Source organism: Bombina bombina, chromosome 8, assembly GCF_027579735.1.
Source record: "Bombina bombina isolate aBomBom1 chromosome 8, aBomBom1.pri, whole genome shotgun sequence".
In the NCBI taxonomy this organism is placed as follows: domain Eukaryota; kingdom Metazoa; phylum Chordata; class Amphibia; order Anura; family Bombinatoridae; genus Bombina; species Bombina bombina.
The window spans coordinates 108656203-108671323 of record NC_069506.1 but is presented as its reverse complement, the minus strand read 5'-3'; the positions used below and the strand labels follow the sequence as shown (position 1 = coordinate 108671323).

The 15121-nt window shown below is 38.1% G+C and overlaps 1 protein-coding gene across 2 annotated transcripts in view; it reads right to left on the bottom strand.

Annotated features, from left to right (window-relative positions):
* The window catches only part of LOC128638501 (oocyte zinc finger protein XlCOF7.1), a 134437-nt gene that overhangs the window by 51551 nt on the left and 67765 nt on the right, over positions 1-15121 (bottom strand). For both annotated transcript variants that reach the window (XM_053690490.1, XM_053690489.1), the window contains exon 6: positions 81-188. In XM_053690490.1, coding sequence (XP_053546465.1) covers positions 81-188 — 108 coding nt within the window. The remainder of the gene's footprint in view (positions 1-80; positions 189-15121) is intronic.

Sequence of the window (15121 nt, the reverse complement as noted above, 5' to 3'; positions counted from 1 at the left end):
CTGTGAACAAATATACCACATTCCATATATAATACATTGATTTATAAAAAAAAAAAAACATGTTGGACATTAACTCTCACCTGTACAAATATTGTCACAGATTTCAAGCTCTTCAGGCTTCTGTGGACTCCTTACACACAGATCATCTTTTTGTTCAGCTTCTAACTCAACGTCAGCCTTAACTTCATCTGTACAAATCAAGGAATATTGATTACATTACCTTGCATTGTTTATCCAAAAGCATAGAAAAACACCAATTCATTAAAAAAACACAAATACAAATATTTTGTTATTATATATATATATATATATCTATCTCCAGAGGTGTGGGACAGCTATGGGGGCTAAGTTTGCCCCCTCCTATGCCAACCTTTTTATGGGTTGGTGGGAGCTGTCCCACATCTATGGAGATAGTAACTCCTACAGACATATGATCCATTTTTATGGACGGTACATTGATGACCTCCTCCTCATCTGGTGTGGCGGGGACTCAGAATTCTCGGAATTCGTTGACTCTCTGAATAATAACAATGTTGGTATTAAATTTACCTCTGAGTTAAGTAAGAATACCACTAACTTCCTGGATATCACATTGGAGGGTACTGAACAAGGTAGAATCATTAGTAGAATCTATCGTAAGCCCACAGCGGGCAATGCATTGCTACATGCCCACAGCTGTCATCCTCAGCATGTTCCTTTTGCTGTTGCAAAGGGACAATTTGTAAGGGTCAAACGCAATTGCACTTTAGATCACACTTACCAGGAACAATCGTTTGAACTCAGCAATCGATTAAAGAAAAGAGGATATCCTAACCATGTTGTTCATAGAGCTCAACAAGAAGTTCAGAAGCTCAATAGGAACAGCTTAGTCGAGGGACACTTAAAAACATCTCCCAGCACTGACACATCTTTCCAAGGTGTAACCTTTGTCACCGATTACAGTTCGCAATATACTGAAATATGTAAGATAATTAAGAAACATTTTGCATTTCTCTCTGCGGATGACAAATTGGAGACATGTGTCAGAGCTGGCGTAAGATGCTCCTATAGAAGAGCCAAGACTTTGGCTAATGCATTATCTCCTTCATCCTTGCCTGAATTGAACAGACCGACGAGTGCTTGGTTAACCCATAAGGGTCTGTTCAAATGCAGACAGAAATGTCGGGTATGTGAGTACATTTTGGCATCTAACATTTTTAAATCTGAAGTTACGGGTGAAACTTTTCCCATCACTAGTTGCCTGAAATGTACCTCAACTTATGTTGTATATGTACTGACCTGCATTTCCTGTCACCTACAGTATGTAGGTTTAACAACAAATGAAGTAAAGGTACGCATTCGCAACCATTTGTCCACAATTCAAGCAGGAGAAGCTAGTACACCTCTGGTGAAACACTTTTCACGATGCCACAATAAGGACATTAAAAGTCTTAGATGGCAGGCTATTGAAAGAGTATGTTGTCCACCTAGAGGAGGTGATCGTGATCGGTTACTACAAAAGAGAGAGATGTATTGGATCTTTAGACTTCAGACCCGAGTACCTTCGGGTCTGAACTCTGAATATGATCTAATTAATTTCTGGAAATAATCATGTGGTCCTCTCATCTCCCTCTCTTGTATTGGCCTGACGTATAGGAATATTATAAATTACAAGAGTAATATTTACACTAAATACTAATATTAATATACAATAATATAATAAGCCTACCATTTAGGATGAGTCTATAACTCTAACTTTTCCCACTAGAACCATTGCAATTTTAGAATAACTAATATCTTAGATAAAATATTCTCAAAACATATTTGTAAACATTTATAAAACATTCATAAAATCTCCTCAGTTGTCTTTGTAATTCAGAAACCACTTATTCTTAACTCTTTGTATAAATCTGCATCTAGTTAGAATGGCTTTAAGTTATTCTTATAAGCCAAATTTGTGTGATATGTTTCACCAAAATTATGTGGTTACGAATCCCCATTGTGTAATAATGGGCATCATAAATATACCTCATGTTAAATGTGAACACTGGGTTAATAATTCCCATCCTTCTATTTTTCCAGGTAATCTGGTGTAAACTATAATAATGAATTACTCGCTTTGCATTTAATCAGGGTTTAAAATTAAATTTCTTTAGCAGTTTGCAAAAGTAAAAACAAACCCATATAATGAAATGAAATATAAATATAAAGATATTTCCTCTCTAAGTGTTCACAGTTCACATGGGGTTAAGTATTTATTCCAGCTTAAACTTGCCAATTAAATTTTAACCAATTGGATTTTCCCAGCCACCTTAAATAGGTGAGCAGGGATTTTACCTGTAGCTATGATTACGCCGTAAGCGGCGAAACATGTCAGCAGCAGTTTTTTCACAAGTTTTGTTGGAGTTGTGAGACATGCCGATTTCTGATCATGTATTCATGGATTTTTTTTTTTTTTTTTTTTTTTTTTTTTTTTTTTTTTTTTTTTTAAACTGAAATAAATCGAGTTTTGGATCTGCAAAAAGTCTCTGCAATTTGTTTCTTATTGCTATATATATATATATATATATATATATACATATACATATACATATACACACACATACACACACACACACACACACATACACACACACTAAACATTGACTTCTAAGCAGAAATGGTGACAGCATTTAGGTACTAGTGGGAGGTTGTAGAAACACCTCCCATTAATCTACACAATGCCCTCGGACATTAATCATCCGATTAATCAGATAGAAAGAAAAGAAAAAATGTTTGCACAATATCATGTGCAGGAGTTCATTGGATAGAAGCAGCTGGTGCTGTACAATTAACCAACTAATCGCTGACCACCTAATTGATAATGAGATTCTTTGACAACTATTTTTATGATCAATCTTACCGATTAGTTGTTGCAGCCCTCAGCTTCAGTTCAATACATAGCCAAGAAAACTTCTTATCTGAATAGTAAAAGAATCAGGAGGAATTGTTTGGTTTGTGTGGCCAGATAAGATGCAAAACAAAAATTAAAAGGGACATTAAACTCAAAATTTTCTTTTCACGATTATATTAATACAACTCTCCAATTTATTTCTATCATCAATTTTGCTTCATTCTCTTGGTATCCTTTAATTGAAGGATCAGCAATGCACTACTGGGGAGGTAGTTGAACACATCGGTAAGCCAATAACAAGAGGTATATATGTGCAGCCCCCAATGAGCAGCTAGATCCTGAGCCTACCTAGGTATGTTTTTTAAACAATGGATACCAAAAGAATGAAGTAAATTGGAATGTTGTTTAAAATGTTATGCCCTATTTGATTGATGAAAGAAAATGTTTGAGTTGCATGTCCCTTTATGTGTCCTAGTGGGCATTTTTAATGTGTTAAAGAGTTTTAGGACATGTGAATCAGCATTCAAACTCAGAAAGCTGACAGTGGTGTGAATTGTGTATACGAAGACGTAATTTGTTTCTTACAAGACACTGTGACTTTGAGATGTGCTGTTTGAATTACAAAAAGAAAAAAGAAATGTGGTGCACTCAAAGTATTTATTATTGATATTGCGTGCTAACCGGCTCTAAAAAAAAACCTGTAATAGTTTAAAGGGGTAGTATACACCAATTTTCAAATAACTGCATGTAAAAGAAACTACTCTAAAGAATAATATGCACAGATACTGATATAAAAATTCAGTATAAAACCATTAAAAAAAAAAAAACTTACTTAGAAGCTCCTAATTAAGCACGGTTAATGAGGTTAGGCTGGGACACTCAGTGAAAGGGGCTGGGAAAGCAGGGAAAGCAGAAATCCCCTTCCCTGCATATGAAAAGACCCTTTACACAAACAGGAGCAAGCTGGAGTCAGTGTAGACATCAGTATACATCTAAAAATATACATATTTACAAAAACACTCCCAGGTGGGCTATATAAAAACGGATCATCTACAAAACATTTATGCAAAGAAAAATCTAGTGCACAAGGACCCCTTTAAAAAAGGAAATTATTTCAAAATATTAAAAATTATAAGGATTCATAGAGTGGCAATGTTGCAGCGCAAAATTCATCACTATGACACTGCTGGATTAACCATTATTAATTGATTTATTATACATATACAAATTAAAACCCAAAAACTTTTTGGAAAAGTGAATTAACAGCACGCTCTGAGTAACCGGTATGAGAGTTCAACCCAAACCGCACTGGGCACTTAGTGTACTTCTACACGCTCCAGTGACTTAGTATTCAGATCTGTTCCGTAGTGAAAACCGAGCACTTGATGTGTAAGAACATGCACCGTTAAAGATACAGACTTATCCATCAACGGCACTTCAGCATGGGGCGTAGCCATATTACGTCACTACACAAGTAACACAGGCATTGAAAGAAGGATTGGCCAAGCAAAGGTCTCCGTTCGCTGGAAGGATCGAGCGTTGAGCAGAAAGATGGAAATTGTGCCCGAGAGCCTAATTTAATGCCCCAATGAATTTACGCAAGCATTCAGTAATCTGTTTGACTTTGCAAGCTGCCACTTTACCAGTGAGTGATCTTACACATTAAGTGCCTGGATTTCTGTACAGAACAGATCAAATACTAAGTCACTGGAGCACGTAGAAGAACACTAAGTGCCAAGTGCGATTTGGGTTGAACTCTTATATCGGTTACACACAGCATGCCGTTTATTCACTTTACCAAAAGTTGGGTTTTAATTTGTATAATATGTATAACAAATCAGTTAATAATGGTTTATTCAGCAGTGTCATAGTGGTGATTTTTTTGCGGTGCAGCCTTGCCAATCTTTGAATCCTTATAATTAAGATTAGGTTCCTTTCCTTTATTTGAGCTATTACATGTGCTGTTTACTGGTGCATTAGCCCTCACAGCATATGGGCATGGGTTGCTGAAAATATTAGAAATGAAATGTCTATATCTTGGCCTATAACCTAGACAATACTTACCAGGCGAGATTCCCCTCTCCGAGGGGGCATGTACATAAACAACCATGCACATTTTAACTATATAACCCTTACACATGAGTTTGCACCCCGATTCCTAGTTCTGGACAGCATAGTAATACAGAGAACACGGTTAAAGTGAATGTAAAGTTTGACAAATGTTTGGCCGGTTTCTAAAAATCCTATTAAAAACAGGGGCACTTTCATTCATCAAACTTTACATTTCACTGGTTTTGTTAATATACTTAACTTTTCTTCTTGAAAGCCGCTCCAGCGCTTCCCCTGCCCGTCGCAAGTCTCTTCATACGTCACCAATAACGATTCCGGCTTCCAAACCAAAAAAGGTAGGTGTAAGGCTCAGGGGTATAAATCAACCTCCGTAGGAGTAAAATACGTAAAGTCAGGGCTTTTATTATATAGATAATGCATATGTATCCTTAGATATAAGAAAAGAAAGTTATTTTCTTCTCTCTTAGTCCAAACCCTGCCGACTGGGCATAGGCCCTATACCCAATAACAGATGACTGTTTCAATCAGTAGAGATCCTCTACAATAAGAAAGAACACAAACCTCACAGAAGCAACTTTACATAATGTCAGAAATAGTGAAGTTTAAACCATTGGATCATACTTAATAGGCACTTTTGGCATATGGATTTGTTAGCAATCTTAGTAGAGATCGTATATATAAGGGAGGTATATAGTGGAAAAAAAAATCTGTATCGTATCGCCTTGTAGAGAATATTTTTACAAAGCACAAATAGCCAACTACTAATAAGTTATGGCCAATAAAGGTATAGCAGAATAGGCTTTGTGCTCATATATTTCTAAAATAAGGCTTAGGATCATCATTGTATAATAAACAGTTAATCCGTGTAAACATGTCAAACCTGGGACTAGTTATCCACTAGTTTAGTTATGCTGAACCAAAAAAATAATGATAAAAGTCTTAGGCATAATCACTTATTTAACTAACATCCTTCATAAAAAGATTCTAAATTGGGGAACAGATATTTCTAGAAAACATGTCTTTCGCTAAAATACTTATAAACTAAACTAAATATAACAGTGATCATACCGATTTTCAGGAGAAAGTAAATATACTACATTTTGTGTGTAAAAAGTTGCTCAAGTTAGCGCTAAATAAGTTCTTAGTTTAGCAAAGCTGATTTATAAATAAGGCTCCAGGTACAATTGTTCAATGTAATTCAGCGTAGTGCCTTCATTTGAAGTGGTAGATGTCCTGAGTTGCCCATAGTAAGTCCCATATGCGTAAAGTTGAAACTAACACGGCATTGGAACACAATATATGACCTATATTATGATTCAGCCTCCTTCAAACGTACGTGAGGGACAATGTGGATCCCAACAGTACTCTCTCACGCTGTGATATCAGAGTTCCAAGAAAGGTCAGGCATTTTCCCCCAAAGAGGGATATCTCCCAGATGTTATGGTTTTCAGTTTGAGAGTCGCGGCTCCTGCTGCATAATGAGTTGTCACCAGTATAACTTATTTGTGAGTTTCTGACCAGCTGGTATTATCCGGAAAAATATGTTGGGTGCCACCGAGTGGATTAGGTGCCAAAGTGACTTGCAGTGGAAGCCTGCGGGTTTTCAATAGCTTTCCTACATTATGAATTACCATTGAGCTCTCCAGTGGGGGACAATCCGGAGCCACTATCTTCAGCAGGTCAGAATGCAATGAGTTTAGCCGTGGATCGTCTGAAGGAGTTTCTCGTTTCTCCTGAGGTGCGCATACAAGTACGACTCCCTCAATATCGTGCTGCTGAGGGTTTAAGGTATCCGTAGTTGATAGCGGCCGTTGCATCAGGGAAGACAGTAGTGAGGTAAGGCTCTTCTTAAGGGTCTGGAAGTAATCATCAATGAGCCACTTGGTGCAGAGTTCCCAGGCCTCTACCGCCTCTATATTAGAACTGTGTCTCGGATACAAAATGAGAGGATCGTAAGTACATGCTCCTCAACTCTTAGTTGTGTAGAAAAATATTAGTTAGGACAGTCCAGAGATCCAGGAGAGTCAGCTAGTTCCTCCGTTAATACAGATTGCCAAGGCTAGAGGGCCGGTGGATGAAACAGCAGCGCTTACCACATGGTGAGGTTAAGAAACCATAATCTTGCTTACCTCCTCTGTGCAGGGCTTTTTCTCGCTTGAAATTCTTAGACGGGAATATATGAGACACAAATCTAGACTTATAATATTCAATTATTTTCCATTTTTTAGTTCATAAGCCAGGTGCTCTGCTCATACACGTCTGCCCTCATCAGCAGTTGGCTCCGCCCCCTGAAAGATAATTGTATCCTAATGGAAAACCAAGAAGGGTTCTTTCACTCAGAATGCTTGCAACAGTCTTCAAATTCCATAATGATGCCGATTTCAAAGGTTCAAAAGAAGCTTTTTCTAAGCCATTCAGTACAATAGGTAGGTCCCACAGTACAATAAACCTTGACAATTGGACAAATATGTGCCAGGGCTTAAAAGAATTGGGCTACAATGGGATGCTGAGCCCATCTGACTCCTCAGGATATTGCAGAAACTGCTGATACTTGTACTTTCAATGTAGATGTAGAAAGACCTGGTTCATAACAATCATGCAGAAACTGAAGTAACTGAGAAATTCGAACATCTTAGAGAGAATTTGTTCTCTAACATCCAAGTGGAGAATACGTCCAACATTATGTAATATGCTTTTGAAGTAGACAACCTTCTTGCTGAATGACTGGAGGAGGAATGTTCAAACTGCTAAACCTTGCCCACTTAGCAGCCATGCCGCCAGATGCATTTTGTGAGGACAAGGATGAAGGACTGTGCCTTGATTGAGAAATTATGCATTTTTTTGGGAAGTAACCAAGGTGGCGGAACTGCTAGCTAAAGCAGAAGATGGAGTAATGGTCTTCTTGTAGTAAGGCACTATCAAGATAAACATTTCTTTCTCCAGTAGTCAAGTAATCAATGAAAGTGAAGGAAAGACATACGCCAGATGAAAATCACAGTTCTGGCAAACGCATCCATTCCCAGACCGCTTGGTGATGGATACCTGCTGAAACAGTGGTTTACTTGATGACTCGCTATAAGGTCTATTTCTGGAAAGCCCCATCTTCTGATGGTCTGAATGAAAATATCTATTTTTAGACACCATTTTGATGAAAAGACCTTCTTGCTGCTCAGAAAGTCTGCAACTTTGCTCTGCGGTCCTGGTAGAGCTGCCAAACTGATTTCCCCCTTGATACTTTATGCGGGACACTGTTGTCATATTGTCTGACAGAATCCTTAACGACTGATGCTAAAGAACTGGACAAAAAAAAAAAAAAAAGAAGGATTGTAAGGACTGAAAAACTGCTCTTAATTCCACAATATTAGCTGGAAGTTTGTAATCATCTTCCTGACACCAAATCCCTTAAAATGTGAACTTGGCCGCAGATCGCACCCCAGCTTATGCTGCTGGAGTCAGTGGAGACTTCTATAAACCTTGGTTCAATCAATGGAACTACTTGAAAAAGATTTTTGCTCTTCAGCCACCATCTGATATGAATTTTCAGGAAGTTTGGAAAAGGAATCCTGTGCATTTGGATACTCCTTCCTCCAGTGTGCTAGAAAGTGCATTTGGAATGGTCTGGTTCTCCATCAAGTCCATTTGATTACATGCATGATTACATGCATAGTAGAAATTAGTTTGTCAGTTTCATTCACTGTCTTGCTATCAACTATTTGTGAATCTGTAAGAGGAACAACTTTAATTCTTGGATCTTCTCATGAGGAAGTGAAACTAGACATTTATCTGTATTAAAGTGGCATAAAACATGTTGAGATATGTGCATATCCTAAAGAGCTAATTAAGTAAAAATAGTTTTCATAATTTTTTAAAAAAAAATTCTGGCAAGTATTTTAAAATAATTTTCAAAAATAAGCAAAATTAGTATCATAGCCATTCCGTCTGGAATAATCTGATCCACCCCCTTAACAGTGTTTAGCATCAGAAACACAGGCATTGTATTTCACAGCTGCTTATTTGCTTCTAGGCATGCTCCAGCAGATAAGTGTTAAAGTCTTGTACAGTATTCTACCAAAGCAAAGGTAGCTATAGATACAGCCATAGAAGGAAATGTGTGGGGGGAGTAAGAGCTGCACAATTAGGAAACTAAAAAGAAAGGGTTAATGATGAGGCACTGCAGTGTAAATTTGCAGGTAAAGTAATTAAAGTATATATTGTTATATTTTGTCTCTATCACAACTTGTTTTATGTCCCTTTAAAGAAAACACCCAGAAACATTGTGGACTGAGAAGGTTTGAGCTGTCTTTTTTCTTGATAGACTATCCACCTGAAATTCAAGATTTGTAGTCCTACATGCATATGCAGTTCTGCCTGTTGCTCCGAAGATGCAAACAAAAAAATGTCTAGTTAGTGAAGAAGAAAAATACCTTGTATTTGAATTTCTGCTACCAGTGGAAGCAGTACCTTTGTGAATATTATTGGAGCTATTGATATTCTGAAAGGAAGAGCCACAAACTGGAAATGCTCACCATTTACTTGCAAACCGGAGATATTTTCTGTGAGATGGTACCACTGGGATATCAAAATAGTCTTCTTGCTGGTATATAGAAACTAGAAAGGTTCCTTTGAGTAACATAGTAACATAGTAGATAAGGTTGAAAAAAAGACTGAAGTCCATCGAGTTCAACCTATACAAATCTAAAATACTTACAAAAAGCTCCAGTTAAGCTTAAATAACCCCATTAAAATGTGACCCATTTATACTAGCAATCATATCCATGAATTTTGTTTGTATACAGAAACTTATCCAGACTATTTTTAAATGTATCTATGGTATTGGCATTCACTACCTCCTTTGGTAATGAGTTCCACAATTTTATTGCTCTCACAGTGAAAAAACGTTTCCGTTGCAGGAGATTAAATCTCCTTTCCTCCAACCTTAAATTATGACCTCTTGTCAGAAACAATTTTCTTGGAATAAACAGAGCTTCTGCCATCTCTGTATATGGGCCTTGAATATATTTATATAAAGTAATCATGTCACCTCTCAAGCGCCTTTTTTCTAAAGAAAACAGACCCAGTTTGGCTAGCCTCTCCTCATAGGTTAATTTCTCCAATCCCCTTATTAGCTTTGTGGCCCTTCTCTGAACTTTTTCTAGTTCTGCAATATCTTTTTTAGCAATTGGTCCCCAGAACTGCACTCCAAACTCAAGGTGAGGTCTTACCAGGGCTTTATATAATGACAGAATTATGCTTTCCTCCCTTGAATCAATACCTCTTTTAATACATGCTAGTATCTTATTAGCCTTTGAAGCCGCTGCCCTGCATTGTGCACCCATCTTTAGCTTGTTATCTATTACTACTCCCAAATCCCTTTCCTCCTGTGTTTGGCTAAGTCTTGTCCCATTTAAAAAATACGTAGCCTGCTTATTTTTACTTCCAAAATGTAGAACCTTGCATTTTTCCGTATTAAATCTCATTTTCCATTCACTTGCCCATAGTTCTAATTTTAGCAAATCCCTTTGTAAAGACAGTTCGTCCTGCTCTGACCTTATGACCTTACTTAACTTAGTATCATCTGCAAAAATAGAGATGTCGCTATTTAATCCTTGCTCCAAGTCATTTATAAAAATATTAAAAAGAACAGGGCCCAGTACTGATCCCTGGGGGACGCCACTGATTACCTTTGTCCAATCTGAGTATGATCCATTTACTACTACTCGTTGCTCCCTATCTTTTATCCAGTTATTTATCCATGAGCTAACATTTTCAGCTATTCCCAGTCCCTTAATTTTGTGCATTAATCTCTCATGTGGCACTGTATCAAATGCCTTTGCAAAATCTAAGTATATCACATCCACTGATTCCCCTTTATCTATATTTTGACTTACTTCCTCGTAGAATCTAATTAGATTAGTTTGACATGATCTATTTCTCCTAAAGCCATGCTGATTAGAACTCATAATCTTGTTTAAACGAATATGCTCATCAATATAATCCCTTATCCCTTCAAATATCTTCCCCACTATTGATGTCAGACTAACTGGTCTATAGCTTCCTGGATCATCCCTGCTTCCCTTTTTGAAGAGTGGCACCACATCAGCTTTACGCCAATCCTGGGGTACCATGCCTGAGGATAATGAGTCTTGAAAAATTAAGAGTAAAGGTTTGTCTATAACAGTGCTAAGTTCCCTTAACACCCTTGGGTGTATTCCATCTGGGCCTGGAGTTTTATTTACCTTAATATTTTCCAGTTTTTTCCTGATATCCTCTAAACAAAACCCAGTTAGTGGTATGGACTGGCATGTTCTATTATGTTCAAAAGTATCATTCAATGGTTCTTCTCTTGTGTATACTGAAGAAAAAAACTGGTTTAGTACCTCAGCCTTCTCCCTGTCATTATTTATCATGCTACCCTCCACACATTTTAATGTACCTATATTATCCTTCTTAGATTTTTTGCTATTTATGTACTTAAAGAACCTTTTAGGGTTAGACTTAGAATCCTTAGCAATTAATTTTTCATTTTCAATTTTGGCTAATTTGATTGCTTTTTTGCATGCTTTGTTACATTCCTTATAAATATTGTATGCTGAGTCTGTACTATTTTCTTTTAATAATTTAAATGCCCTACGTTTTTTCCTAATTTCTCTTAACACATTTTTATTTAGCCATAATGGCTTTGTTTTTTTATTTTTACTTTTATAACCATATGGTATGTGTTGATATGTATATTTATTTAACACATTTTTAAATATTATCCATTTATTCTCTGTATTTTTATTAGAAAATACATTGTCCCAATTTATATTATTTAATGATTTCCTTAAATCGTTGAATTTTGCTTTCTTGAAATTAAAAGTCTTAGTTAAGCCTTTAAAACACTGCATTTGAAAATAGATTTCAAATGTGACCATGTTATGATCACTGTTACCCAAATGTTCTTTAACTTCTATGTTTGATATTATATCTGTATTGTTTGATAGCACTAAATCCAATATAGCTTTACTCCTAGTTGGCTCCTCTATTAATTGTGACAAGAAGTTATCCCTGAGAACATTTAAAAAATCTATCCCCCTTAGCTGAATTACTAGTTTCATTGGCCCAGTTTATATCAGGGTAGTTAAAATCTCCCATAATTACAGCACTGTTATTAGCAGCCTTACCTATTTGGATAAGTAGTTGAGTTTCCTCCGGGTCACTAATGTTGGGAGGCTTGTAGCATGTTCCTAGTAATATTTTTTTAGGATTTTTCCCCCCACTCTTTATTTCAACCCACAGGGTCTCTACATTGTCACTTGTATCATAAATATCTTCCCTTATTGTAGGTTTAAGGTTAGGTTTAACATACATGCAGATTCCTCCACCCCTTTTATTATTCCTGTCCCTCCTAAATAATGTATACCCCTCTAAGTTAACTGCCCAGTCATGTGAATCATCCCACCAAGTTTCAGTTATACTGATAACATCATAGTCCTCTTCTGCAACTAAGAGCGTCAGCTCCCCCATTTTACCTGTCATGCTTCTTGCATTTGTTGTCATACATTTAATTTTCATGTGCTTTCTGCTGCTACTCGGTGTGCTTTCCTCTATATTTTCTAATGTGACATTTCTTAAGTCATCCCTTCCTTGAGATATTAAGGGATTGTCATATTCACAGACTGATCTCTCTGTTCTATTTTGTTCTAACTGACCCTCCCCCCTTTTGCCTAGTTTAAGATGAATCACAGTAGGGACCTCCATCTTGAATTTGCAGGGTTTCAAAAACTGATATAGATATCTCATATTCAGATCTTGTCTCCATGACCTGTCTTTTTCAGGAACAGCCTGGAGTAAAATCTGCTTGATATTGAAGGAAAGACTTCTTGAAAAGTCCAAAAGAGAAGGAAGAACACAGAGGTAGGCATCAGGCATACAAGTCCTCAGTAACCAACCTTTTAAATGTGAATGTACGCTCTTATGTCATCATTCAACTTCCAGTCCAACTACTAGGGAAATCCCCAGTGGAAGGGGAAGTGCAAGCAGCACCGGTGGGAACAAGCCAACCACCTTCCAACGTACAGTACCAAGTAAGATCCAGAGAGGGGCATAGCCCTGTCCATCCTGTGATGAACAGAACAATGAATGAGGATGGGAGCTTAGGTAAGGGTTATATAAATAAAAGGGGCGTGGTTATTTATATCCATACCCCCTCTGGAGAGGGGATCTCACCTGGTAAGTATAAGAAAGGTTGATCAAGATATAAACTTTTACTCAACTGCAATACTCAACGACGTTTATTATGTCTTAAAACAAATCTCCACATCAAAGAAAGGATGCAAGAGTTTAGTTTTTTAATAAAGATAAAAAAAAACAACATAATTTATTCTTACCAGATCAATTCCTTTCCTTCCGGATAGGGAGAGTCCACGGCTTCATTCCTTACTGTTGGGAAATACAATACCTGGCAACCAGGAGGAGGCAAAGACACCCCAGCCAAAGGCTTAAATATCCCTCCCACTTCCTCATTACCCCAGTCATTCCGCAGAGGGAACAAGAAAAAGTAGGAGAAACATTAGGGTATAAATGGTGCCAGAAGGGAAAAAAAAAAAAAAAAAGGGGACCGCCCATAGACAAGAAAAAACGGGCGGGCCCGTGGACTTTCCCTATCCGGAAGGAAAGGAATTTATCTGGCAAGCATAAATTATGTTTTCCTTCCTAAGATAGGGAGAGTACACTGCTTCATTCCTTACTGTTGGGAAAACTATACCCAAGCTCCAGAGGACACAATGAATAATGGGAGGGAACAAAAAGGAAGAGGAGGACCCTATTCTGAGAGTACCACAGCCTGCAAAAAACTTTTCTCCTGAAAGCTGCTTCAGCCGAAGCAAAAACATCAAACTTGTAAAATTTTGAAAAAGTATGTAAGGAGGACCAGGTAGCCGCCATACAAATCTGATCCATAGAGGCCTCGTTCTTAAAGGCCCAAGAGGAAGCCACGGCTCTAGTGGAATGAGCCGTTATCCTCTCAGGATGACGATGTCCCTCTGTCTTGTAAGCTAAGTGGATGACACTCCTTAACCAAAAGATAGGTAAGTCGAAGTAGCCTTCTGCCCCTTACGCTTCCCCGAATAGACAACAAAAAAAAGGAAGATTGTCTAAACTCCTTAGTAGCCTGAAGACAGAACTTCAAGGCGCGAACCACATCCAAATTGTGAAGTAAGCGTTCCTTCTATAAAGAAGGATTAGGACACAAGGAAGGAACCACAATATCCTGATTGATGTTGCGATCTGAAGAAAACCTAAATTTAGTATGTAAAACTGCCTTATCTGCATGAAAAATCAGATAAGGGGGCTCACATTGCAAGGCAGAGATCTCAGAAACTCTGCGCGCAGAGGCAATAGCCAATAAAAAGAGAACCTTCCAAGAACAATTTAATGTCAACGGAATGCAGAGGCTCAAACTGAACCTGTTGCAAAACCAAAAGAACAAGATTTAGGCTCCAAGGAGGAGCCCCAGATCTAAACACAGGTCTGATCCTAATCAGAGCCTTAACAAAGGACTGCACGTCTGGAAGCTCAGCCAGTCTCTTGTGCAATAAAACTGACAGGGCTGAAATCTGTCCCCTCAGGGAACTAGCAGAAAGGCCCTTCTCCAGTCCATCCTGGAGAAAAGATAAGATCCTGGCAACCTTAACTCTGTGCCAGGAAAAACCACGCTCTTCACACCAGAATAAGTAGGTCCTCCACACCTTGTGGTAGATACGCCGAGTTACTGGTTTACGAGCTTGACTAAGACTAAGCATTCAATCCCCACGCAGTCAGCCTCAGAGAATCTAGATTTTGATGAACAAATTGACCTTGTATCAGCAGGTCTCTGCGACAAGGTAACTTCCACGGAGGAGATGGGGACATCCCCACTAGATCCGCGAACCACGTCCTTCACGGTTACGATGGAGCAATCAGGATTACTGATACCTGCTCCTGCTTGATGTGGGCCACCACTCGAGGAAGAAGCGGTAATGGAGGAAAAAGATATAGGAGTTTGAACCTCCAGGGCACTGCTAGTGCATCTATTAGATCCGCTTGGGGATCCCTCGACCTTGACCCATACTTGGGTAGCTTGGTGTTGAGACGGGACGCCATGAGATCTATCTCTGGCGTCCCCCACTTGCTGCATATCTCTGCAAAAACCTTGGGATG